This window comes from Dama dama, chromosome 18, assembly GCF_033118175.1.
Source record: "Dama dama isolate Ldn47 chromosome 18, ASM3311817v1, whole genome shotgun sequence".
Lineage (NCBI taxonomy): Eukaryota > Metazoa > Chordata > Mammalia > Artiodactyla > Cervidae > Dama > Dama dama.
The window spans coordinates 113,532,498-113,559,401 of record NC_083698.1 but is presented as its reverse complement, the minus strand read 5'-3'; the positions used below and the strand labels follow the sequence as shown (position 1 = coordinate 113,559,401).

Here is a 26,904-nt window from a genome sequence, read left to right as displayed (position 1 = left end):
GACTTATAAGTATGACCAGAAAGAGAAAACAGTTATCAATCATATTCTTTTTGAGAAAACTCTAAATTCTGATGGCCAAAGAAAAAAGTGGGTCTCTGGTTACTGAACAAATAAACCAGAGACCCAGCATCACAGGCTCTCCACGTCCCAACAACTCATTGCTCGGCAAATGGGCCATGGGCCCCCCAGCCACCCGGGGTGCCTGCCAGGGACAGACAGGAGGACAGGGACAGGAGAGCGTCCCTGGCCTGCCGGGGGCCCCACTCCGCCCCGGTTCGGAAAGAACGCCCCAGGCCACCAGCGGCTCCTGCAGGAGCGGGCTGCTCCTCCACCGCTGGCTCGGCGTTTATTTCTGCAAACTTCCTGCTCCCTGGACCGTTCCTCACTGACAACACCCGGATCGTGTCTTTGTGAGGTCTCTGTTCACTTCCTTGCATTCTCCCCAAACCTACTGACTTTCAAGGCAGAGAAACAGCACGAAGGCTGGGGGCGCGTCCAGCCCGAGCTCCTGGGAGTGCACACGGGGGGGCGCAGCGCCAAGGCACAGCAGCCCCTCCGGCCCAGCGTGCTGACAGACAGCGCAGGCTGACAGACGGCGCAGACGGACGCCTCCTCCCCTCACCGTGGCCTCTTCGCTCCCCTGCCTCTGCTCCAGCTTCCACACCGAGGGGCCCTCCTCGCGGCCGTGCTGGGGGACAGAGCACAGCAGGTCAGCCGGAGGGCGGAGGGGAGGCCCGGGACCCAGCCTCCTCCCGCGGGGGCCAGGGACTGCGCAAGGGGCACCGCTGAGCAGCGCCTCACAGGGAGCTTGACCTCTGCGGGCCTCAGCGTCCTCCTCCAAGAAACGGGGAGACTGAACCTTCCTCCAGGTGCTGGTGAGGCGGGGGTACCTGGCTGTCCCACTGGGGCCACGGCCCCAGGAAGGCACGGCTCTCAGACGTCACCGCCAGCAACCATTCGATGCAAAGGTGTGGGGATAGCATGACGCCCCCAGCAGGAAGGGGAACAGCTTTCCACCCGGAAGCTTAATCTGGCATAGTGTGGGGTCTCCATGTAAATGCTGAGCAACTACACCAAGGTAACTCAGGGCTGATGCTATAAAACACATGGCCAGTCATAAGCCAAACCGGCTGCCAGCTATCTTCAAGATCACTTCTGGGCTCTCTCAGGGGAAAAACACCTCTCATATTTTGCTACTTTGGTGAAAAAAAGAATGTACAATGTCTAATTTTGTACATTGGCTACATGTTGAAAGACTATTTCAGAAACGTTGGATTAATTAATTTCATGTTTCTTTTTTAAGGTGACTACCAAAAAAATTAAAATTACAAATGTGGCTCACATTATAATTCTAGTGAACAATGCTAACCCTTGCTAAAAAATTTGAGAGAAAAAAAATATTAAAAACTGGATATTTTCATTCAATAATTCCAGTTCAAGAAACTTACTCATGAGAAGTAGGAGGGAGATCTGAATCATTATAGCTAGAGGGGTTTCCACAGAATCAGGACAAACTGCACATGCTGCAGGTGTGAGCAAGACAGAAAAAAGGCATCGAACCCCCGCCCCCCAACACAGACATCAAAACAGCACAATCAAAGATTATACAGAAAAAAGACTACGTGGCAAGAATTACCTATAAGGCTCACTTTTTACTAAGGTGTGGCTACACCTGGACAGGGAGGAATCCAACCACTGCCCAGACTGAACAAAACATCCTCACATCAACCAACATAGCTGCACGACCTGACTTATCAGAAAAGACTGTGCTTCTGTGTGTGTTCATGGAATAAAGACCCATAAAAACACGGCACCAGATGCTCAAGACAGCTCTCTCACAGTCCAGTGTTTCAGATAACTATCAGAGAAAGAAAAAGATTATTCTTCCCAGGAAACAGAAGGAAGTAGGTTAAACCATTAGGCCATTGAGCTATGACCTAAATCAAATCCTTTATAATTATACAGAGGAGGTGACAAATAGATTCAAGGGACTAGATCTGGTAAACAGAGAGCCTGAAGAACTATGGACAAAGGCTCATAAAACTGTACAGGAGAGGATAACCAAAACCATCCCAAAGAAAAAGAAATGCAAGAAAGCAAAGTGGTTGTCTGAGGAGGCCTTACAAATAGCTGAGAAAAGAAGAGAAGCAAAAGGCAAAGGAGAAAGGGGAAGATATTCCGAACTGAATGCATAGCTCCAGAGAACAGCTAGGAGAGATAAGAAAGCCTTCTTAAGTGAGCAATGCAAAGAAACAGAGGAAAACAAAAGAATGGGAAAGACTAGAGATTTCTTTAAGAAAATGGGAGATACCAAGGGAACACTTCATGCAAAGATGGGCTCAACAATGGACAAAAATGGTATGGACCTAACAGAAGCAAAAGATATTAAGAAGATGTGCCAAGAATACACAGAAGATCTATACAAAAAAGCTCTTCATGACCCAGATAACCGTGATGGAGTGATCACTCACCTAGAGCCAGACATCCTGGAATGCAAAGTCAAGTGGGCCTTAGGAAGCATCACCATGAACAAAGCTAGTGGAAGTGATGGAATTTCAGCTGAGCTATTTCAAATCCTAAAAGATGATGCTGTGAAAGTGCTGCACTCAATATGCCAGCAAATTTGGAAAACTCAGCAGTGACCATAGGACTGGAAAAAGTCAGTTTTCATTCCAATCCCAAAGAAAGGCAATGCCAAAGAATGTTCAAATTACTGTACAACTGCACTCATCTCACATGCTAGTATAGTAATGCTCAAAATTTTCCAAGCCAGGCTTCAGCAATATGTGAACCAAGAACTTCCAGATGTACAAGCCAAATTTAGAAAAAGCAGAAGAACTAGAGATCAAATTGCCAACATATGCTGGATCATAGAAAAAGTAAGGGAATTCCAAAAAAAATCTACTTTTGCTTCATTGACTACACTAAAACCTTTCTGTGGATCACAACAAACTGGAAAATTCTTAATGAGATGGCAATACTAGATCACATTACCTGCCTCCTGAGAAACCTGTATGCAGGACAAAAAGCAACAGTTAGAACTGGACATGGAACTGGTTCCAAATTGAGAAAGGAGTAGGTCAAGGTTGTATATTGTCACCCAACTCATTTAACTTACATGCAGAGTACATCAGGAGAAATGCCAGGCTGCAAGAAGCACAAGCTGGAATCAAGATTGCTAGGAGAACTATCAATAACCTCAGATATATAGATGATACCACTTTAATGGCAGAAAGTGAAGAGGAACTAAAGAGCCTCTTGGTAAGTGTGAAAGAGGGGAGAGAAAAAGCTGGCTTAAAACTCAACATTCAAAAAATGAAGATCATGGCATCCAGTTCCATCACTTCATGGCAAATGGAAGGGGGAAAAGAGGAAACAGTGTGAGATTTCATTTTCTTGGGCTCCAAAATCACTGCAGGCAATGACAGCAGCCATGAAATTAAAAGATGCTTGCTCCTTAGAAGAACATCTGTGACAAACCTAGACAGTGTATTAAAAAGCAGAGAAATCACTTTGCTGACAAAGGTCCATCTAGTCAAAGCTATGGTTTTTCTAGTAGTCATGTATGGATGTGAGAGTTGGACTGTAAAGAAAGCTGAGCACCAAAGAATTGATGCTTTTGAACTGTGGTGTTGGAGAAGACTCCTGAGAGTCCCTTGGACTGCAAGGAGATCAAACCAGTCCATCCCAAAGGAAATCAACCCTGATTATTCACTGGAAGGACTGGTGCTGAAACTGAAGCTCCAATACTTTGACCACCTGATGCAAAGAGCCAACTCACTGGAAAAGACCATGATGCTGGGAAAAATTGAAGGGAGGAGGAGAAGGGGACGACAGAGGATGAGATGGTTGGATGGCATCACTGACTCAACTGACATGAGTTTAAGCAAACTGGGAGATAATGAAGGACAGGGAAGCCTGGCGTGCTGCAGTTCATGGGGTCACAAAGAGTCAGACATGACTTAGCAACTGAACAACAACAAAAGCTAAAATCTGCTTGCCACATTACCTACAACAGAACAAAAACCTAGGAAATGGTACGGTAATAATTTTAACTCCACTGTATACGATTCTAGAGATATTAAATAATCATTATGAAGATCCTTCTGATGATAATTATGAAGATGGCATAAAAAATGAAGACCAAGATTGTGCTGTCTGAATGATAGCATATCACTGACATCTGCGTCTCACGTGTACACATGCATGGATAATCCAGAACGTGAAAGAACTACTACACCTTATAACTTGCATATGCTTCTCATGTACACATACACACATGTGCACACACTTAATCCTGGATATGAAGTAACTGTGAAAGGACTGGGGCCATGAGGGTGTCAGTGTTAACAACAAACGCCTGATAGAAGTTGCCAGTGAGGTCACCCGAGCCTCCGCTGCTTTGTGGAAAGATTTTTAACACTAACACAACTTTTTTCTAACTTGGTCACTCAGTTGGTAAAGAATCTGCCTGCAATGCAGGAGATCTGAGTTCGATACCTGGGTTGGGAAGATCTCCTGGAGGAGGAAATGACTACCCACTCCAGGATTCTTGCCTGGAGAATTCTATGAACAGGGGAGCCTCATGGGCTATAGTCCATGGGGTTGCAAGGAGTAGGACATGACTGAGTGACAGTATATATATATACACACACTCAGAGTTTCTATTTCTTCTCGAGGCAATGTCACTAACGTCGATCTTCCAGTAATTTCCCTTTCATCTAAATCGTCTAATCTGTTAGCAGGAAATGCTGGCATTCTATTCGTGAAAGTGGGAGCTAAAGTCCCATTCTCTATTGAATTTTCTGCTTCTCCCTCTGATTCATTCTGCCTCTACTTCTGGCATTCTGGGGCTCTCTTCTGAGCAGCGTGTTCCTTTACACTTGTCATGTCTTCCTTGCAAGTGACCTGTCTTATTCCTATGATGTGTTCTCGGGCATCTGGTCCAGCCACCCAAGCTCCGGTACAACTGTTGTTTGGTGGCCACCTTGTCCATCTTTTCACTTTAATCCATTTGAGTCCTTTAATCTAAAATGTATCTCTTACGTGCCTCCTGGAATCACCACTCAAGGAATCCACGTGAAAAAAAGCCTGCCAGGCTCTGCCCTCAGAGTCACTGGACCTACCACAGAACCCCCGGGAAGGGTCTCACCTTCCTTCTTGAGTCTCTGTCCTTCCCGTCACTCCTCACTGAGTTCTCCACATGCCTAGAAAGCAAGCGTGATCAAAGTCAAATTAATTTTAAACAAAGACTTGAAAATTAAAGCATTTTCATCTCAGTGAAGGCTGTTGTCAGTATTTGATATGATTAAGAATGCCTGTAGGTTGGCATATTTGCAAAGCACAGTTTATTAGAACTATTATTAGAACTTTATTAGAATTAAGGCCTTTTTAAAACTATTTTTTAAACTATAGTTTAAACTTTTTTAAACTATTTTTACCGTGTTAGCCGTAGTACAAGATAGGAAATATCTTCAGTAGAGAGAAGAAATTATGCGTTTTAACAAACTTGTGTTTATGTATAAATCTATGTCCTTTAAGAGTTCTAGAAAGAATCAGTCCCAAATGTTTTAGGTTTAATATAATATTTCCAAAAGACTTATCTTGAATTATGTTCTATTTTTATAGAACATAATTTGTATGTTTACTTTGGATGTAAAATTAAGGTTTTCAAAATTACAGCCTGATTCTCAATATTTGGAACTTAACATTCATACCAATTCAACACACACTATGTTTAAAATCATACAGAATCAAGCAAAAGCTTCACTGCATTTCTAGCAGACATGCAATACAAAATCTAGGAATCTGCACCCCAGGCTTAAGCATAACTTTGTGCAAACTTGTAAGATTTAGGGCAAGGCATTTAACCTGAATCTCCCTAATCTGTGGAAAAGAATCACCAAATATTGTTGCTGCAAAGAACAAATTATAATCTGGAGCTCACATACAAAATGAGGATTTACATGCAAACTCTAACCTTAATCTTCATAAAACCCACAAAATTGGCCTCGTCCGAGCTTCACAGTAAAGACAGGCTCTGAAGGGCCAGCCACCCCCAGGAAGGGTGGACGCAGCGGTGGGCAGTGCCCACGCCTTGCCTGACCTGCAAACACGGGGCAGCAGGTCTGCTGGGCACGTCTGTGCTCAGCATCCCGGGGTCGGGAACTGGACACCCAGAGCCACCCGCAGGTGCCCTCCCCCACAGAGTGGAGACTCCCGGAGACTGGTGCTCGGGGAGGGCTGATGTCCTGAGGCCGCACCAGCAAGTGTGCAAAAGGCCAAGCAGGACTCATAACCCATAACAAGCTCCCAGCTCCTGCAGGACCCCGAAGACACAGCTTGGAGGGTTCCTATCTGGAGAACCTGAAGTCTATCTGCAGTGTACTCTCTTCTCCTAGCCATAATCAGGCCCAAGAGGAAAAGTCCGTTTCAACGCATTCTGGGAGAACTGAGCTACAGACACAGCAATCAGCCGAAGGGCACTTTTCACTCACTGGCTGCCCGTGCCGTCTCTCCTCAGACTCGTACCACGATGTCTGTGCTCCCCATCCTGGCAGAAAATCCGACAACCGTTAATGAGTACAGCATAACCAATTCACCACAGTTAGTAGGCTCTGAAAAGGAAGTCACGGGCTCAAAATCTAACAACTGCGTCTGTGCTACAGGCACCTCTTAAAATGACTGCTTTCACCACCTGTCTTAGTAAAAGGTGCTTGATGTAAGGGAGATGAACACGGGACACTAAAAGGTGGTTATCCATCGCCTCCGTAATGTTACCTAAGAAAAGAAACTTATACTTACCAATTCCACCTAATTTTCAGAAAACCTGACTAGATCCTCATACCGTTTAAAACGATAAAACTTTCAAACATATGCAATGTGGCTGTTTCATAAATCCATACACCTATGGAAAAAATTTAAACGTTCTTCTCTTAAATTAAGTGAATTTTTAAAAACAGAATATAAATCAACACATGAAGGTAGGCTATCTAAAAGGAGAGCCATCTGTTGAGTGGGCACTGCCCGGAAGCAGGCAGGAAAGGAGGGGCATCAGGCTGTTCCCTGAGGAGGGCCTGGAGCAGAGGGGCCACGCCTCCCAGACAGAGGGGCTCCAGACCTGGGGGGCCAAGGGTGGGGGCGGGAGGTGAGATCCAGAAAAAGCACCGAGCAGAAGGAAGCTTGGCATGCAGGGCAATGCACAGCAAGTAGCAAACGCCTAGTAAAAGTTCACATTATTCATACACTGTCTCTGACCAATAAATTCTACTGACCTCCATGTTCAGTATTAGGTTACTTGTAAACAAATGAGGTTATGACCATGACAGAATACCAAACAGCTATTTAATGTCACAGTGTTAAAAAAGCAATTCTCAGAATTAAAAATATAAAAAACAGCACAATTCCAATTTTGCATTTTTAGAAAGCTCATTTAAGCTCATGTGCCGGGACCCAGCGCACGAGATCCCACCCATGACAAGGTCGTGAGGAGAAGACCTGACAACCAGGGCAAATCAGGACTTCAGGGATTTTTGAAAAGCTACCCCGGCGCTCACCTTAAAGATGATCTCTGTCTTTCTGATGCTTGCTATATTAGACTACTCCCTAATTTCTGTGACACAGGCAGAAGGCCTTCCCTGCTCTCTCTCCAAACAGAACCAACTTAGAACTTTAATCAATATGTCCCCTGGACGGCGGTATCCTATAAGATTATCCAAGATGAAAGGAGTGTTTCCATTTAGACCCCTCTGCTGGCATTCTAGCCTGCTTGGCAAAAGCGTACTAATGCACATGACTGCTCACAGCACCTTAATCATAAACAGCATAAAGAACCTGATCACATAAAGGCCCTAATAGGCACAGAGCCCTTCGAGGGGTGAGGAAGCCCTATTAGAGAACACAAAAATATTATTCTAAAAGCGGTTATAGTTAAAGATTTAGGAAAATAAGAGTTTAGAATTGTTCATTTAAACCAGGAATGCTAAACAGGGGCTGACTCACCGGAGCTGCAGAGTCTTTGTGTGGTAAATCTTTTAGATAAATTTAACTGATAACTTCTGCAAAAGGACTGACCTTTGTGTTCATTAAAGAATAGATTACGGAAAACAGCTTTGCATTCACCTAGGTCATAAAATGTCAATAGGCCCCAAGGCCAGAAGATAATGTACAAGACTCTCACTATGAAGTATGCAGAAAATACCCTGGTTTCGTGAAGGATAAACTGATGTAATATTAAACTATCTTCCCCTTAAAAATGTACTAACTTAGAATATAAAAGCTACGGTAAAAAATAAAGATTTGCCAGGCTCTGCTGTACACCCCCAGTCTGGTCTCTCTCTCTCTCTCTCTCTCTCTCTCTCTCTCTCTCCCCCTTTCTCACCAACACCGTTCATCCTGAGGGTACCCCTGGCTGGATCCTGCTGAGGCTGGACCCTGGCACTCATTATGTAGAAACAGGACTGCAAGTAAATACGTGTTGTTGCTGCTGTTTAGTCACTCAGTCGTGTCTGACTCTTTGCGACCCCATGAACCGTAGCCCACCCTGCTCCTCAAGCCATGGGATTTTCCAGGCAAGAATGCTGGAGTGGGTTGCCATTTCCTTCTCCAAATATATATTACAAAATGGATTAGCTCCAAGTCTTGGATCACAGATAACTGTTGTTTTATTCTAATTTAAAAATCTTTCCAAAATCAATTAGAAAAGGCATAATTAACATGTTTAACAGGAAGAACAGTCTGGCATCAGTCTATAAAATAGATTGGAACAGAAGAAACAGAATGAAATCAGTAGTGCTAGGTAGGAAAACATTATGATTTAATGGCTATCTAGGTATAAAGAATTCTCAAGGAAATAAGTCCTGAATATTCATTGGAAGAACTGATGCTGATGCTGAAGCTGAATCTCCAATACTTTGGCCATCTGATGCAAAGAACTGACTCATTTGGAAAGACCCTGATGCTGGGAAAGACTGAAGGCAGGAGGAGAAGGGGATGACAGAGGATGAGATGGTTGGATGGCATCACTGACTCGATGGACATGAGTCTGAGCAAACTCTGGGAGTTGGTGATGAACAGGGAGGCCTGGCATGCTGCAGTCCATGGGGTTGCAAAGAGTCAGACACAACTGAGTGACTGAACTGAACTGATGGAAACACTGATGGAAACCTTCAACAGCCAAAGCAATCTTGGGAAAGAATGCAGCTGGAGGAATCAACCTGTCTGACTTCAGACTATACTACAAAGCTACAGTCATCAAGACAGTATGGTACTGGCACAATGACAGAAATATAGATCAATGGAACAAAATAGAAAGCCCAGCGATAAATCCATGCACCTATGGAAACCTTATCTTTGACAAAGGAGACAAGATTATACAATGGAGAAAAGACAATCTCTTTAACAAGTGGTGCTGGGAAAACTGGTCAACCACTTGTAAAAGAAAGAAACTACAACACTTTCTAACACCATATACAAAAATAAACTCAAAATGGATTAAAGATCTAAACATAAGATCAGAAACTATAAAACTCTTACAGGAAAACATAGGTAGAACACTCTCGACATAAATCAGAGCAGGATCCTCTATGACCCTCCCAGAGAAATGGATATAAAAACAAAAATAAACAAATGGGACCTAATTAAACTTAAAAGCTGTTGCACAAAGAAGGAAATTCTAAGCAAGGTGAAAAGGCAGCCTTCAGTATGGGAGAAAATAATAGCAAAGGAAGCAACTGACAAAGAATTAATCTCAAAAATATACAAGCAGCTCCTGGAGCTCAATACCAGAAAAATAAACGACCCAATCAAAAAATGGGCCAAAGAACTAAACAGACATTTCTCCAAAGAAGACATACAGATGGCTCACGAACATGTGAAAAGATGCTCAACATCACTCATTATCAGAGAAATGCAAATCAAAACCACAATGAGGTACCATTACATGCCAGTCAGGATGGCTGCTATCCAAAAGTCTACAAGCAATAAATGCTGGAGAGGGTGTGGAGAAAAGGGAACCCTCTTACACTGTTGGTGGGAATGCAAACTAGTACAGCCACTATGGAGAACAGTGTGGAGATTCCTTAAAAAACTGGAAATAGAACTCCCATATGACCCAGCAATCCCACTGCTGGGCATACACCCTGAAGAAATCACAATTGAAAGAGACACGTGCACCCCAATGTTCACTGTAGCACTGTTTACAAGAGCTAGGACATGGATGGAACATAAATGTCCATTGGCAGATGAATCAATAAGGAAGCTGTGGTACATACACACAATGAAATATTATTCAGCTATTAAAAAGAATGCATTTGAATCAGTTCTAATGAGGTAGATGAAACTGCAGCCTATTATACAGAGTGAAGTAAGTCAGAAAGAAAAACACCAATGCAGAATATTAATGCATATACATGGAATTTAGAAAGACAGTAACAACGACCCTATATGTGAGACAGCAAAAGAGACACAGATGTAAAGAATAGATTTTTGGACTCTGTGGGAGAAGGCCAGGGTGGGATGATTTGAGAGAATAGCATTGAAACAAGTATATTACCATATGTGAGACAGAGGACCAGTGAAAGTTCGAAGCACGAAGCAGGGCACCCAAAGCTGGTGTGCTGGGATGACCCTGAGGGATGGGATGGGGAGGGAAGTGGGAGGGGGTCAGGATGGGGGACACATGTACACCCATGGCTGATTCATGTCAATGTATGGCAAAAACCAGCACAATATTGTAAAGCAATTAGCCTCCAATTTAAATAAATAAATTAATTTAAAATACATTTAAAAAAAAATCAGCTTCCTTTTTAATGTTAAATTTCAAAATGTTATGAAAAATTTATGAATATATGGTAAAAGTCGATTGCACTTCACGTCTGCTGGGAGATCAGCCATGTGCATACGTGGTCACGTGATACTGCCTGACTCCCGTCTACACCGAGGTCACCTTTTGGGAAGCAGCCTCTCCCTGTGGGAGCTGGCCCCAGCAGCTGCGGGGCGGGGCGGGGCGGGGCGCGGGCGCGGGGCAGGGCGCGGGCGCGGGGCGGGGCGCAGTACCTTCGCCTCCCTCCTCCTGTGCTCCTCCCTGCGAGACCGCTCCTTCCTCTCCGCGTGGCCTCGCGGCCTCTCCTCGCCCGCGGGGACGCCCTCCTTATGGCGCCTCTCTCTATGCCTCTCCTCCCCTTCCTTGTCGGAGAACGAGCTGCCTTTCTCCTTGGAACTCTTCTCTCTCCGCTCCCGCGTGGCGCTCTTTTCCCGGTGCTTCTTCTCCCGCTCTGGCTCCTTCTGCTTCCTGTGCCGCCTCTCGCCCTCCTCTCTGTACAGCCAGTACTTGAGGGGGTTGTCCTTGCTGTCGCCATACTGCAGCTGTGGATGTGACGGGGACAGACACGTAAGCGTCGCCAGCGCACGCGCCGTCGCGCGTTCACACCCCGCAGAGGTGGAGAGGCACAGGCTCCGGCGCGGCCACCCTCCCAGACGCACGTGACAGCCGGGACAGGAGACGGCAGGGACCCCCCGCAGCCTCGCCCTCGGGGCGAACCCCTCCTCCGCGGGGCGAACCCTCCTGACCTAGCTGCTGTCCCCGCCCCGACTCCCCGCGTCCGCACCCAGCCTGCCAGGCCCCCGAGGGCGCCGTATGAGGCGTTCAGGGGGACAACCGCGTCGGGGCAGCACAGGGCGCCCCTCCTCCCAGCACGCGCCCGCCCCCACCCGCAGGGAGACGCGCCTCACCCTTGGGTCCCTCAAGCCCCCGGGGGTGCCCGGTGCCCCGGGGGGCGGGCACCACAAGGCAGTGAGCGGCTGCAAACTCATATCGCAGGTCGTGAGCATCACCAGGACATCGCAACAGAACCCAAAGTGCACCGTCCTTTCCCTTCACTCTGGGCCTCCTCCCTCTCTACGCCACCCCTCTGGGGACGATCCCACTGCCCCCACTCACTCTGCTCACAGCAGTGACAACATAACCATCAGACAGTTCATCTTCAAAGCACCCTTATTCCCCGCGCCAGACCAGGAGGCAGACATGCACAGGTAGTAACAACTAAAAGGGCCATAGATCCTTTCACAGAATGCCCTTCGCGTGTGAATCAAATGAGCAAACATTTGCTGCTTAGGTCGGGGGGAATCATACTCGAATGAAGGGAACAACTACGCTCGGTGTGAAGTGAATTAGTGAGATGACACAATGTGATCCAGCTGGTCCACTTCCAGAAATTAATCATTAGGAAATAATTATGAATAAACGCAAAAAGTCTACACCTCGGATGTCCTAATAAAAAAATTTTAGAATCAAAGTAAATATCCAAGGAAGCAGATGTGTCAAGAAAACTATGGTGTGTTGATATCACTGAATAATGTATTATGTAGCCATTAAAATACTACAGACATGTGATAGCTTAGAAAAAATGCTCAAAATGTGTTCAGTTTAAGCAGCTATAAAACAGTAAAAATCCAACTTAAAATGAAGTTTCCATGTATATATCCAAACATATACATATATATGAATATATAAACCTACAGGACATATACCTAAACATTATCAATGATTATCTCTAGGTGAGCACCCACCTTTTATTTTCTTCTTATTTATTTGCATTTTGTAAATTTTCCAGAATAGCCAGTGTTGACTCTTGGAATTGGAGAAACACACTTGCCTAAAGGATCTCAATGCCTGAGCAGAGTCTTGGGTCTTGGACTCTGTTTTACGCGCTTCACCAGAAAAGCTCCCAGAGTGCCCGCCTGGGTGTCCTGGGCCCTGCAGCTGGGGCCCGGGGCCGCTCCCTTCATACCTTTCTCTCTCGGTACCTTCTCTCCCGATCCTCATCTCCTCGCTCAGAGTCTTCATCTCTCTGCTCCCTCTCTTCAATTCTTGCTTTACTTCCTACAAAAATAAAACAGGTTTTTAACATTCCCAAACTTTAATGTCCTGCAGCAGTGTCTACAGGACACATCACACAGTATCACATGTGTAAACATGTTCTTTAAGACACATTCTCCAGTCTCAAGTGTGGAAAGTTCTAGAATCTGAACTTAAAATGGAATAAAGGAGAAGGAAACCTGGAAAGCATGTCAGAGGAGCCCCAGACGGCACCAGCCCAAACACAGGGCTTCAGAGCTCTGGTTGCTGCCAGAGACTCAGGGAAGCAAAGTCCAGTCCAGCTGGGCAGGCATTCCCTCCCCCATGGTCAGCCAAGAGAAAAGCCGCCTCGGACAAACTGGGAGATTGCCCCTCCTGCCCCCAGGTCCCCTAGACCCCGCCACCCAGGGCACACTGGTGCAGGAGATCGGGTGATGCAGAGGGCAAGGACGGCCCACTCCCCAGGCCTCAGGTGAAAGCTGGAATGCCCCCACCCCACCCCGTGATCTCTCCCTGCCACGGGGACCCAATACAACCACCTCAATCACTGGTGACGCCCGCAGCCCCGTCCAGGAGCGAAAAACCAGACTTCCACTTTTGAATCTGCACAATACTTATTAGGCTTAAAACTACAAAAACCCACATTTGTAAAGGTGAGGACAAAACTCAACATACAGAGATCATTGAAACAAATTTCATTCTCCACAGAAGTATTCACCAAACCTGACCACTTTCTAAAAGCCTTGGGCATACGAGATCAAGGGCTTCCCTGGTGGCTCAGATGGTAAAGAATGTGCCTGCAACGTGAGAGACCTGGGTTCGATCCCTGGGTTAGGAAGGTACCCTAGAGTAGGGCATGGCAACCCACTCCAGTATTCGTGCCTGGAGAATACCATGGACAGAGGATCCTGGCGGGCTACAGTCCACGGGGTCACAAAGAGTCAGACACGACTGAGTGACTAAGCACACACATAAGAGATCAAAACACACAGTGGGGTCCCCTGGTGGGGGTGACAGGAGTGCAGAGAAGGGCCAGGCTCTGAGAGAGAGAGTGGGGTCAGGGGGATTCCCAGGGTTTGCGACATAAGGAAGGAAGAGAGGGTCTGGGGACCTGGGGAGACACGAAGGAGACAAGGGAAGGGGCAAGCAAATGACCATGGGAGGAGGAAGGGCTGTCAGAGTCAGGCTGCACAGACTCTGCACAGACTCCTGAACGACCAGAGCAACGCTGCACTGAGAAGACAAGAGCAGGGAAACCAGAATGACCGGAAAACAAAAAGGACGTCACTATTAAAAAAATACCAAGAACATCAAAATGGTAATCCTGAAAACAGGCAATGGGTGGCACGGGAGTCACTGTTGAACTTGAGTAGAGACAGCCCACTTAACCTCACCATGCCCAAAGCTCAGGTCCCCGGGTCCAAGCCCCTACACAGGGCAACACAGGCCACCAGACCGTGAACTGAGGTCCTGCTTCCATGACAGTCACAGCCCGAGGATGCTGGAGCCACGATATGCTCTTCTAACTATTCCTTTTTAGTGTATATTGGCTAGTTTGACTTTTTATAGGAAGAAGATACCATTTGTATAATAAAAAATAATGAAGATACTTTATTCCATTTGGGAAGAAAAAAGTACGTACTTCTACCTTAGAATTTCTAGGATTTTGAACAGATATTTAAATATGGCTAAAATAAATCTGATACTTTGGAGAAATTCTTTTATCAAAGAGCATTATTTTTTAATTTAAAACAGGGGCTGTGAATTATGGAGGGAATAAATCTAAAGTATATTTCAGTAGTAGAACTCCAGCCAATAATTAAGCTGCTGCTCTTCCTGTTCACTAAAGACAACCAAAGAAAGCAGTGCAAAGTGCGCACAGGTGCACCACAGGGGTCTGATCTCACAGCCAAAGCCTTTACAAAACCCACAGGAGAAGACCCGGGGGCGGGGTCACCTCCATGGAGACACAGACCTGCCCGCCGGCGCTCCGGCCTGTCCTGGTCCCGGTCCCGGTCGCGGTCCCGGGCCAGCAGGTTGTGGTGCGCGGCCGCCTGCCTCAGCTCCTCGCGGCGCGCCCGGTGCTCCTGGTCCCTCTCGCGCTCCTTCCCCCGGCCGTGCGGCTTCTCTGCGTCCAGCTCCCGGTGCCTCTCCTTCTGCCGGTCCCTGTCCTTCCGCCGCTCCCGATGCCTGTCCCCGCGCGGGTGCTCCCGGGCGGCGTGGCCATCCCGCTCGGCGGCCCGCTCTCGCTCTCGGTGCTTGGCCTCGCGGTCGGGGTCCCCGGGTCGGTGCTCTTTGCCGTCTGCCAGGTCCGCTTCCGACTCCCGCAGAGGTTTCCGGTCTCTGTGCTTCTTCTCCTCCTTGGGACCAGAGGACTGAGCCGCCTACACGAGGGAAGGAGAGCGGAGGTCTGCACCCCGGGGCCACACCCACCGAAGGGCCCTAGGAAGCACTGGCTTAAACCGTTGTCGGTCCCCGCAGGCCGGGCAGGCAGTCAGCTAGGCAGCCCCGTGACCAGCCAGGTGCTCACCTCCAGGGACATCCAAGGGTGCCAGCAACTCAAACCTGAAAGAACACGTGAATCCGAAAGAAAGGAAGGGAGCTTGAGGCTGTGCCCTAAAGTCTCAGGACACTGGCTGCTGGGGTCCCCCTCAGAGAACAAGGACCATCACCATAAACTCTCAGGAGGTGTTTCCTGTGTGTGTGACCTCGCAGCATGGCATGCGGGATCTTAGTTCCCCGACCAGGGATGGAACACATGCCCCCTGCAGTGGTAGTGTAGAGTCTTAATAGCTGGACCACCAGCTAAGTCCCTTCTCAGAAGGTCTTGATTGCAACCCTTCAGCTCCCCACATATATGCACACAGACCACCACCCCCCACCACCACCACACACACACATACACAAGGCCCGAGTTATGAACCCCAACAGGAACCCCACTGGTGGGATGCTGAGCTGAAATGGGCCAGAAAACCCCAGACAGGACAGTTCCTGAGCAACTAACCACGTGGCTTTATCTCTGCGTCAAAATGCCTCTGAAATGAGCCATATGTAAGCAAAGCCGTGCAGAGCTGAGAACCAGGTAACACTATCCAAGATTACCATCCAGGGTCCACACAGACCCAAACTCAAAATTTCTTTCCCCAAATCTTTAAAATATACTACCCAAAGGTGTTTTCGGAGGTCGTCTGCTTTCCAAGTATCATCTTTGGTTCTTCTCTAAAAAGAAAAGTACAGAGTTAGAATTTTAGAGTTTAAAACATCTAATTTTTTATGCTCCAGTGAGCTGCTTTTTCATTAGACCATTTTAGTCAATGGCAATCCTTGATATGCCAGAAATTATTGTCTGTCTATAAGAATAAAAGGTATCATAAACAGATTTTTTTAAGTTACCCATAAACGATCACAGGCTACCCTGTATTCCTGCTGCTCTGAGGTTCGAGCCCAGTGCAGACACCCAGCCCCACGTCCCCAGGCAGACCCACAGCGGACCCCTCAGTGGGAGGTTTGCCCGGCAGATGCCTCTTCAGGTGCTGACAGCAACAAGTCCACAACACAGGGCACCAGCTGTGTGCCCTGGGTGATGGCAGAAACCAGTCAAGGATGGTTTCCTATAGAGAACAAGACAAACCTATCCCAACTACGTCATTTGCCTTTGAGAAACTCTGCCTTAAGAGCATAAATACAGGAGGACCTGGTGTGTTTCAAATTTAAAGCAAATGGAGTGCAAATAAAAAACAAAAACACATTCATGGATCAGCCACCAAAAATCATCCTGGTGATGTGTAAATGAAGAAAGCAGGGGAAAAATTCACAACAGTTCATAACACTCTAAGGAGAAATAAAAAGCAACAAGGTCAAGAATCTGTCAAAGCACAAGCAGAAAGGGCATCATTCTCTGCTCTCAGTGGAACACGTACTCTTTTCTGATAAATCGGTGGATTTAACAAAAGGAGTGCACAATAAGACATGGTGAGGATGGTGAGCAACAGTTAGCATCACTACAACCTGCAGCTGCTGAACTTAAAAACATTTTCTCTCAAGTTAACTGCTCTTTAGAGAGGTTTAATACATGATCTTTTCCAAACAAATGGCCGAAAGCCAACAGAGTGTGCACTGCTGCTGGAGCAGGCAGTGGGGTCCAAGACCTCTACCCATGGGAGGCACCTGCAGGAATGTGATCCAATGTGGAAAACCCACTGGATCAGGGCTCTTAATGGTTGTAATTATATTACTTACGCCAATAAAGTTCAAAAAAAAAAAGAACAAGGCAACAGATCAACAGAGACCCCAGGATTTTCCAGCTGCCTCTTACATTTTCACCAACAAAAACGTGGCTTCGGGCCTTACTTCATCCTGATGCTTTTCTTCCTTTCCTTTTTAAATTTCTCGTTTAAATGCTTTAAACTGTAAAATGACACAGAGCTCCTCATGCCCATCACAACCCCAGGTGTCACCCTGCATATGCTTGGCCACTGGCTTCAGACCAGGAGCCCCTGCCTCCTGCCCTCTGCTCAGCCCATCCCGTGAGGCAGATAAAGGCAAATAAAGTAGAGAGGCAGTGTTTTTCCCCCTCGAGAGGAATAAACCGCACCCTGAAGACAAAGGAAAACCCCATAAGAGATGCCTGAACAGCAGAACTTCCAACCTCCTTATCCAAGTGTAACTTATATACAAACGAACCTGCCCTGCTTACGTATATATAGGTATATACATGCCCACATTGCTCTTTGAGCAGCAAGAGTGCACTTCTTCCCTTGGCCCAATTACACAACCTAGCTCCGCAGTGGACTCTGTGAACTTTGTTTATATAATCACGATATGACAACCAATGACAAACAGACATTATAATGGAGTGACCCAGTTCAGGCAAACAAAAGGGGTGACCATTGAGGATCCGGCCTCAGACCCTACCCCGCAGCATTGAGAAATTGAACTTTCTCTGAACAGCACCACACCCAAGATCACCAACAGCGATCAGAACAGCACTTACCAACTGCAAGGACCCCAAGCAAGTCCTCATCTCCTCCCAGCTCCAGTGATAATTCCTGACAAGCAACTCAAGCAGCTAAATGTAACATTGTAAATTCTTGCCTTTATAAGCCTCTCCCACTTTGCAATCAGGGAACACAGTTCAAGAGCTTGAATCTGTATCTCCCAAGCTGCAGTAGTAACATAGGCCAAATAGACACGTTTTAACCTCAATCAAGTCTCCTTTTCTACAGTTTGGTTAACACAACTTTTAAAACTTCCTATAAACAAATCAGAGAAAACAGGTTACAGAATAACTTATGAAAATGTAAAGAACCGGTGCAGAAGACGACAGAAGTCAGGAAGTTGATGCACTAACTCCTAATCGATATTACTAACACGATAAAAGTGAATGACAGAAGACCAAAAAAAAAAAAAAAAGGAGGGAAATGCATGCAAACTAACTCATCTTTTACGGGAATCCACAGGCAAGCAGAACGAGATAGCTCATTTACTGAGTTAGTAACACCGTCCTGAGCACTTTAACGTCTAGAACCTCATCCAGCCCTACTCGTACTGCCCCGATGTATCCGTTGGGAAATAAGACACGTCGTAAGTTTCCTACAGTCCCACAGCGCAGCTCCGGGGCGCCTCCCGCCCCCGAGGAGGGGGCGGCCCCGGCGGGCACGGGCTTTCCGGCGTGGCGTCCGCACCCACCTTCCCGGACTCCATCGCCGCGCGCAGGCCCCGGAGGCCGCGCTGCCCTCCTGCCGGCCAGGCCGGGGAAGAGACGCTGCGGCTCCCGCACCCCCAGCCGGCGTCCCGCCTCCTAGCAACCTGCAGGCGGGGCAGCTGAGCACCGAGCGACCGCCGGCCCAGCGTGCCCCGCGGCCGCCCCCAGCGCGCCTGCGCTTCCCCTCCTTCTAGCAACTGGTAGACGGCGCAGCTGCGCGGCCTCCCCTAACGCGCTTGCGCCGCCCTACCTCCTAGCAACCGACAGACTGGGCAGTAGAGCACCGAGAGACCGCCGGCCGGGCGTGCCCCGCGGCCGCCCCAGCGCGCCTGCGCCCTCCTGTCTCCTAGCAACTGACCGGCGGGCCCGGAAAGCCCTGAGCAACAGCCGGGCCGTTATTCCCCTGGGGCCCGAGGGGGCGGGGTGGGGAAAGGGTGCGGAGCAGGGCTGAGCGCGGCCGGAGCTCGGCCCAGCGGCTCTCTGGCGGGGACGCAGCCGAGCAGAACGGGAGCTGCCGCAGGGAAACGGGCAAACCCGCCTTTTGAAGTGGAGCGGAACCCAGCCTCGGTCCGGCCGGGCGGCGGAGGGCGCTCTCCTTCCGCGGAGGCGCGCACTGCTCGCGTTCCTCTGCCCGTGATCGCCCTTTGCTACTGGGCGGGAATGGTAGGAATCATAAGTGTCTGAAAAAGTATTTGTTGAAAGACTCAACTTTTACACAAAACGGGCGACAAGGGGAATGAGATATTAAGGCACTAGTCTGCACCTCACGTTTATAATATTTTATCACAACTATTTTAAGGTTAACATAAAAGCCAATCTTAAGCATGCAAGACTAGAGAGGGATGGGTCCTACTCCCGTGATGCACGTTGTAACTGACACTTAGCTCTGATTCTGCGAAGTGTTTCGCGTCAGTTTAGCCTGCAAGTGTTACTTAGAAAGGATTTCACTTACCGGTAGAGAGAAAGAGAGGACTCAAATCTTGTGCTAAGGAGCGCATCCGTGAGCGTGTTATTAGGGGGCCTGTACTTTTGATGTTTTTTCCCTTTTCATACTGTTCATGAGGTTCTCAGGACAAGAATACTGGAGTGGTTTGCCATTCCCTCCTCTGGTGGACCATGTTTTGTGTTGTCAGAACTTTTTACTATGACCCATCCATCTTGGGTGGCCTTGCACAGCATGGCTTATAACTTTGTTGAATTGCCTAAGCCCCTTCCCCAGGACAAGGCTGTGATCCATGAAGGGACCATAAAGAGGGCTGAAGACCAAATAATTGATGTTTTTGAACTGTGGTGTTGGAGAAGACTCTTGAGAGTCCCTTGGACTGCAAGGAGATCAAACCAGTCAATCCTGAAGAAATCAACCCTGAATACATTGGAAGGACTGATGCTGAAGCTCCAGTACTTTGACCACCTGATGGGAGGAGCCAACTCATTGGAAAAGACCCTGATGCTGGGAAAGACTGAAGGCAAAAGAAGAGTGTGGCAGAGGATGAGATGGTTGGATGGTATCACCAACTCCATGGACTTGAATTTGAGCAAACTCGGAAAGAGAGTGAAGGACAGGGAAGCCTGGTGTGCTGCAGTCATGGGATTACAAAGAGCTGGACGTGACTTAGCAACTGAACAATCTTGATGCCATGGTCTTGCTGTAGATGTGCAGTTTTGCAGACGTTGTGTTTTTGAGTCACATACTATTATGGTTTATGGACCTACTTCCCTTCAATATAAAAGCCGTTTTCTTGGCTGCTTGCCAAAGGAATTAGTATCAGATTCAATCGGCCTTTTATATTTAATTGTTCTCTGGTTTTGAACTTTCCAGTACTACCTTTTTCATTTTCACTACAGCATTTAGGAAGACCCAAACAGGAAACAAGAATAGGAAAGGTAATTTCAGTGATAGCTATGATTTACTTAGGGACTGCTCCAAAGGAGGCACCAAACTGAAAATTTCCCCCTTGATAAATCATTTAATTCTCCTAGTGTTCCTGTGAGACAGGCATGTTACTGTTTTTCAGAGGATGAGCCTGAGGGCCAGAAAGATTAATTTAGTTGCCTGAGCTCGAAGCTAGGCTGGGGGATGATCTGACAGCAAAGTTAATTCTCTTAACCACTGGGTCTGTCTTTGTCAGCTAGAAAACAGCTGATACTGGAAAGGCTTCAGCCTTGAGGATAAGGCGGTCAGCTACAGCGTTAGATGAAGTCATGGACACGCCCACTGCATGAATGACCTGGGCCTGGCCCTGGCACTCCTTTCTCCCCTCCTGAGAGTAGTCATACACTCCTGTCACGATCATTGTGTCTTAACTCTCTTCCTCATCCTTTCCCTCTCCAGCCCTGACCGATCCATCGTCCATTGCAGCCAGCCACCCAACAGGTGATGCACTTCAGCTCCCTGCTGCTGACTCCATCTGGCTCTCACCCAGTTGCACTCTTTGTCACCAAGCAGACTGACTTAGGGTTCCCCAGATGCACCATATTCACAGGTCTTTGCAAATGCGATCTCCCCTCTCTCACCGTCCCCACCAAATAAATGTCCATAGAGGAAGTTAACAGTTTTTATCTCCTTGGACCTCTTAGAAGAATTCTTTCCTAAACAATTCATTTACCAATCACACTTTATCTTGTGATAGTTCTTCTATCACTTTATTCACTAGATGACACTCTAGTTCATTTGATGACATGGGAACTCAGACTGCTGAAGACAGATAAATAAAACACTGCCTGGGAGACGTCCCTGGTGGTTCAGAGGCTAAGACTCTGCACTCCCAGTGGAGGGGCCTGGGTTTCATCAGGGACCTGGATCCCACATGTAACAACAAGATCAAAGATCCTGCACACCACAATTAGGACCTGGCAATCCAAATAAATAAATGTTTCTTAAAAAACGCTGCCTGGACCTCCAGGTGCTCATAACTGCAAACAATAATTAAACAACATGAAAGTGTAACACCTACTCATAAAAATGCAGTGACTGAGGAGGTGACAAAGTCTGCCTGGAGGAAAGGAATGAGTTTGGGAAGGACCTCCTTTAGGTGGACCCTGAAGCACAAACAACCTACAGGCAGAGACCCACAGAGAACATCTTAGGCAAAAACAAATGTGGGTGCAAGTGCAGAGGAAGGGAGGGAAGGGTTTGGAGGGTTTAGAAATGTAATAACTTATCTATAGCAGAGCTATCCAATAGAAATATAATATGAGCCACAGAGTCATTATAAATTATCTAGTAGCCACATTTTACAAAGTGAAAAACAGATGAAATCAAATATAATTAAATCTAGTATTTAACCAAGTATATACCAAATGTTACCATTTTGTCATAGAATATATATTTAAAATATTGAGTTGTTTTATCCTTTTTTTATACTGTCCTTGAAATGCAGTGTGTTTTTTATACTGACACAACGCCTTGGTTCAGACTGGCTGCATTTCCTGGGCTCACAGCCCCGGATGGCCAGTGGTTTCCACTCCAGGCAGTGCAGGTCTGGAGCACAGGCGGTGTGAGTAGGGGCCGGGGACATGCCATGGGTGGATGGCAGATGAGCCTGGGGTGCAGGGGGCGGGGGTGGAATTTGTCCAGGGCCTTGGAAGGTTTGATACAAAGATGGAAAGCATTAGATTAGGCAGTGATCAGTGCTTAACACGGGAAGAGAAAGCTGCAGCTGAAGACTGGGCCAGTGGAGAACGAGACCAGGTAGGGGCTTGGCAGCCTTCGTACAGGCCGCTTCTCTGCCTGGATCTGCAGCTTCACCGCTGCTTCCCCCAGTGCCTCCTCTGCTCCATCTCTGTCTGCTTCTTCTGCCACAGTCCCCCATATTCTCGTCCCTGTAATTTAAAAATGTATGTTCTGGACTCCCCTGGCAGTCCAGTGGTTAAGGCTCAGAGCTTCAACTGTAGGGGGGTGTGGGAACTAAGATCCTTCATGCCACTCAGTGCAGCCAAAAAATAAATAAAAATAGGAATGTATGTTCAACTCTGGCAGGTTGTGGTAAAAACAAAACTTTTTTCCCCACAGTAATAACTTTGTTACAGAATTCACATCACGATAGTGTCACTGAGGTGTGTGAATGTGAAACTTGCCTGCGGTGTTAACTAAGGGCAGGTGAGAAGTCTGAGCTCAGGTCACTAGCAGGGTGTTTTACCACCTGCATAGAAGCAGGATCACAGGGCACCTACTCTGCAGGGGTTATGAGGGCTGAACGAGTAATTCTATATAGTACTGAGCATCTGTACCTGCAAAGCTGAGCAGTCAATAAATGTCAGTTATTGACATTTTTATTATTGTCACTCTTTTTTGGTTTTGTTGTTGTTGTTGTTCAATCTAGTTTATTTGACTGGAAATTTTGATTTAATTTTTTTCCAACCTGGAAATTAATGAAAGAGGCAGGCTCACTGCAGGAAGCAGAGTTGTTGCTCTGTCGCCAAGTTAAGTCCAACCCTTCGCAACCCCGTGGACTGCAGCATGCCAGGAAGCAGAGTTCAGTTCAATTCAGTTGCTCAGTCGTGTCCGACTCTTTGCAAACCCATGAACGGCAGCACGCCAGGCCTCTCTGTCCATCACCAACTCCTGGAGTTCACCCAAATCCATGTCCATCAAGTCGGTGATGCCATCCAACCATCTCATCTGCTGTCGTCCCCTTCTCCTCCTACCTTCAGTCGTTCCCAGCATCAGGGTCTTTTCAAATGAGTCAGCTCTTCGCATCAGATGGCCAAAGTATTGAAGTTTCAGCTTCAACATCAGTCCTTCTAATGAACACAGGACTGATCTCCTTTAGGATGGACTGGATCTCCTTGCAGTCTAAGGGACTCTCAAGCGTCTTCTCCAACACCACAGTTCAAAAGCATCAATTCTTCAGTGCTCAGCTTTCTTTATAGTCCAACTCTCACATCCATATATGACCACTGGAAAAACCATAGCCTTGACTAGACGGACCTTTGTTGGCAAAGTAATGTCCTGCTTTTTAATATGCTGTCTAGGTTGGTCATACCTTTCCTTCCAAGGAGTAAGCATCTTTTAATTTCATGGCTGCAATCACCATCTGCAGTGATTTTGGAGCCCAGAACAATAAAGTCAGCCACTGTTTCCACTGTTTCCTCAATCTATTTGCCATAAAGTGATGGGACTAGATGCCATGATCTTAGTTTTCTGAATGTTGAGCTTTAAGCCAACTTTTTCACTCTCCTCTTTCACTTTCATCAAAAGGCTCTCTAATTCTTCTTCACTTTCTGCCATAAGGGTGATGTCATCTGGAGTGGCCAGCAGCAAAAGTCAAACCCCACAGGCTGAGGATTAGGGCTGAGGCTATGCAAGGATTATCAGAGCAGTTTGGACATCCCTGTCTGTTGTCTCCCAATTCAAGTTTTGCACTCTGGGCTCTGTAAGCTGCGTCCTTCCACCTACTAATTCTTACTTACCTCCCTGAGCTCCAGAGACTTAGTGATGCTAGCAGTTGTGTCTTGGACAAGAAAGAAGCCTTGTAACCTTTCCATTCATCTTTGTCACTGTGATGGGCTTTTGTAATTGCAAGGCCAGACACCCTGGAAAATGAGCACCACGAGGCTCTATTGTCATCACCGACTCGATGGACATGAGTTTGGGCATGCTACGGGAGTTGGTGATGGACAGGGAAGCCTGGTGTGCTGCAGTCCATGGGGTCACAAAGAGCCGGACACGACTGAGCTACTGAACTGAACTGAGGCTCTGTTGTTGTTTAGTTGCTAAGTCCTGTGACTCTTTTGCGACCCCATGGACTGTAGCCCACCAGGCTCCTCTGTCCATAGGATTTTCCAGGCAAAAATGTTGGTGTGGGTTGCCATTTCCTTTTCCAAGGTATTATTGCTCTTATAGACTAGTGCCTAAACTATAAGCATTTAGAAATAAAAATGGGTGCAGTAACAAAATTATAGCCTTCCTTTGTAAATTCATAAATCATCTGCTACCGTGGGAAACCAGGCTTCCCTGCTGGATCAGTGGTAAAAGATATGCCTGCCAATCCAGGAGACTCAGGTTTGATCCATGGTCTGGGAAGATCCCTGGAGAAGGAAATGGCAACCCACTCCAGTATTCTTGCCTGGAGAAGCCCATGGACAGAGGAGCCTGGCGGGCTGCAGTCCATGGGGTCGCAGAGAGTTGGACACGACTGAACAGCAGCAAGCATACGAAACCATACTTGGAGCCCCTTTTGCAATTTCAGATGGCCCATCAGCACCCCTTTCTTCTCTCAGTCCACAAAGAGACCATAGAGGCAGAAACCCAAATGTCCCTCGACTCCACGGTCCCCTCTCCTTGAGAATGTGAAGGGATTTCACACCCAAGGCTAACTTACTAATCAGCTAAGTCAAAAAGGAGACTGCCCTGAGTGGGCCTAACAGCAAAGGAAGTGACACTTCAGAAAGACACTCCTGCTGTCCTGAGAAGATAAAGCGAGCTGCCACATGGGGAGGGTCAACATGGAGGGAGCCCAGGGAGAGCCCTGACTGTCAGCCCCACAAATCAGGACCTGCGTCCTAGAGCCGCAATGAACTTGGAGAGGATCTCAGGTCAGGTTCTCCAAGAGGACTCAGCTAACACTTCACTTGCCTTCCTACACCTGAGCAGAGGGCCCAGAGAGGTCATGCAAACCCATCTTCATTACTGGTAAACACTGAAAGAGGGCTTGTGACTCAATACATGGTTCAGTTGGGGGCTCTAAAGTGTACTGCCTAATTCAGACTTCCCCATGAACACCAGGGCTCCCCTCATAGGCACAGAGCTGCCTCAGGGCTCCTGAGGGCTGAGCTGTATTCAGTAGATAAGTTTCATCATGGAGACAAGCATAAAGTATAAACAAGATTAACTCACTACAACAAAAGGCTTCTCAGAGGTGGGGACATACAAATCAGGTTTTGAAAGATGCATGGGAGTTTTGCATAAAGACAGAAGGAAAAAGTCCAGACACAGAGGACAGCGGTGCAGGTGCAAAGGCGTGGAGAGACAGAGAGACAACAGTGAGGTTTGGCGAGAGCAAGTGGGGAGCAATGTGAGCATGCAGGGTGCAGACCCTGGGTAAGGGGTAAGGCGAGACGCAGGTCAGACTCTGAAGAGCTCTGAAGAGCTCTGCTTGCTCTGCAGAAAGTCTTTAACTTCACAGGGGAATAAAAGGAAAGAGTTTATAAGCAGGGGCGATATTCGATCAAACTTGCACTTAAAATTGGCCATTTGATAGAAACAGGGAGTTTCAAAAATAATTTTTGAAATAATTTCAAATTTGGAGAAAATATTTGAGCACAAAAGTCTCCACCACCAGATCCCTACTGTGAACCTCAACAGCATGTGCTCTCCTCGCCTGACCCCATCTCTCATTTAGCATCTCTCTACACACACACACACACACACACACACACACACACACACACACACACACTTGTGCTTAGTCACTCAGTTGTGTCTGACTCTTTGCGACCCCATGGACTGTAGCCCACCAGGATCCTTTGTGCAGGGGGATTCTCCAGGCAAGAATACTGGAGTGGGTTGCCATGCCCCTCCTCCAGGGGATCCTCCAAACCCAGGGATCAAACCCAGGTCTCCCACATTGCAGACGTATTCTTTACCGTCTAAGCCACAAGGGAAGCCCAAGAGTACTGGGAGTGGACAGCCTATCCTCTCTCCAGGGGAACTTCCAGACCCAGGAATCGAACTAAGGTCTCCTGCATTGCAGGCGGATTCTTTACCAGCTGAGCTACCAGCTGAGCATACCTATCATTATTAGTCTTTTTCTGAGTCATCTGACAAAGGGTTTCAGATATGACTGTTCATCACCCTGAAATACTCCATTGCCTATTTCCCCAAAATAAGGACAGCCTCTGCTCCGCAGCCCTCTCACTCAAGAAGTAAAGACTGATACAACTCTACTATCTAATCCACAGGCTATCCCTGGAGTATTCCCTTTGTGGCCCAGATCCCACTCTGGAGCATACACTGCATGCAGTTGTGCCTTTTCAGTCTCCTGGGATCTGAGATATTTAGTTTCTCAGTATGAAAAAGGGCACCTGAACATCCCATCTGTCTGGTGAGCTCCCAGGCCACACTTGGACTAAGCTTTCTGGAAGAAATGCCCCAGGCATGCTGCTCTGCTCCTCTCTTGTGGAGTCAGGATGCAAAATTCCACCCTGTCCCCATCCGCACTGGGTAACATCTGCCAAAAACTTTTCCCTTTGAGATTGAAGAGTACCTTGTGACATGTATTAAAGCCTCCACCTACCATCCTTGGCCTCCACTGATCACTTACTCTAGCCCCACTATGACTGCTAAATGGTGATTTTTCAGTTTTCATCACTCCCAATTATTTATTTCTACACATTCAACACT

At 47.2% G+C, this 26,904-nt stretch overlaps 1 protein-coding gene across 10 annotated transcripts in view; it reads right to left on the bottom strand.

Annotated features, from left to right (window-relative positions):
• Positions 1-18,662, bottom strand: part of DYNC2I1 (dynein 2 intermediate chain 1) — a 50,673-nt gene extending 32,011 nt beyond the window's left edge. For 2 of the 10 annotated variants that reach the window (XM_061166256.1, XM_061166258.1), the window contains exons 1-5: positions 14,832-14,969; positions 12,789-12,880; positions 11,056-11,364; positions 5,153-5,207; positions 623-688 (exon numbers count right to left, since the gene is read on the bottom strand). In XM_061166256.1, the coding sequence (XP_061022239.1) occupies positions 623-688; positions 5,153-5,207; positions 11,056-11,364; positions 12,789-12,844 (486 nt within the window). In that variant the 5' untranslated portion in view covers positions 12,845-12,880; positions 14,832-14,969. Of the gene's footprint in view, positions 1-622; positions 689-5,152; positions 5,208-6,497; positions 6,554-11,055; positions 11,365-12,788; positions 12,881-14,831; positions 15,241-16,021; positions 16,076-17,849; positions 18,227-18,544 lie in introns of those variants that run through there. The other 8 variants (XM_061166250.1, XM_061166259.1, XM_061166255.1 and 5 more) reach the window with 8 other exon arrangements.
• Positions 18,663-26,904: the final 8,242 nt, after the last annotated feature.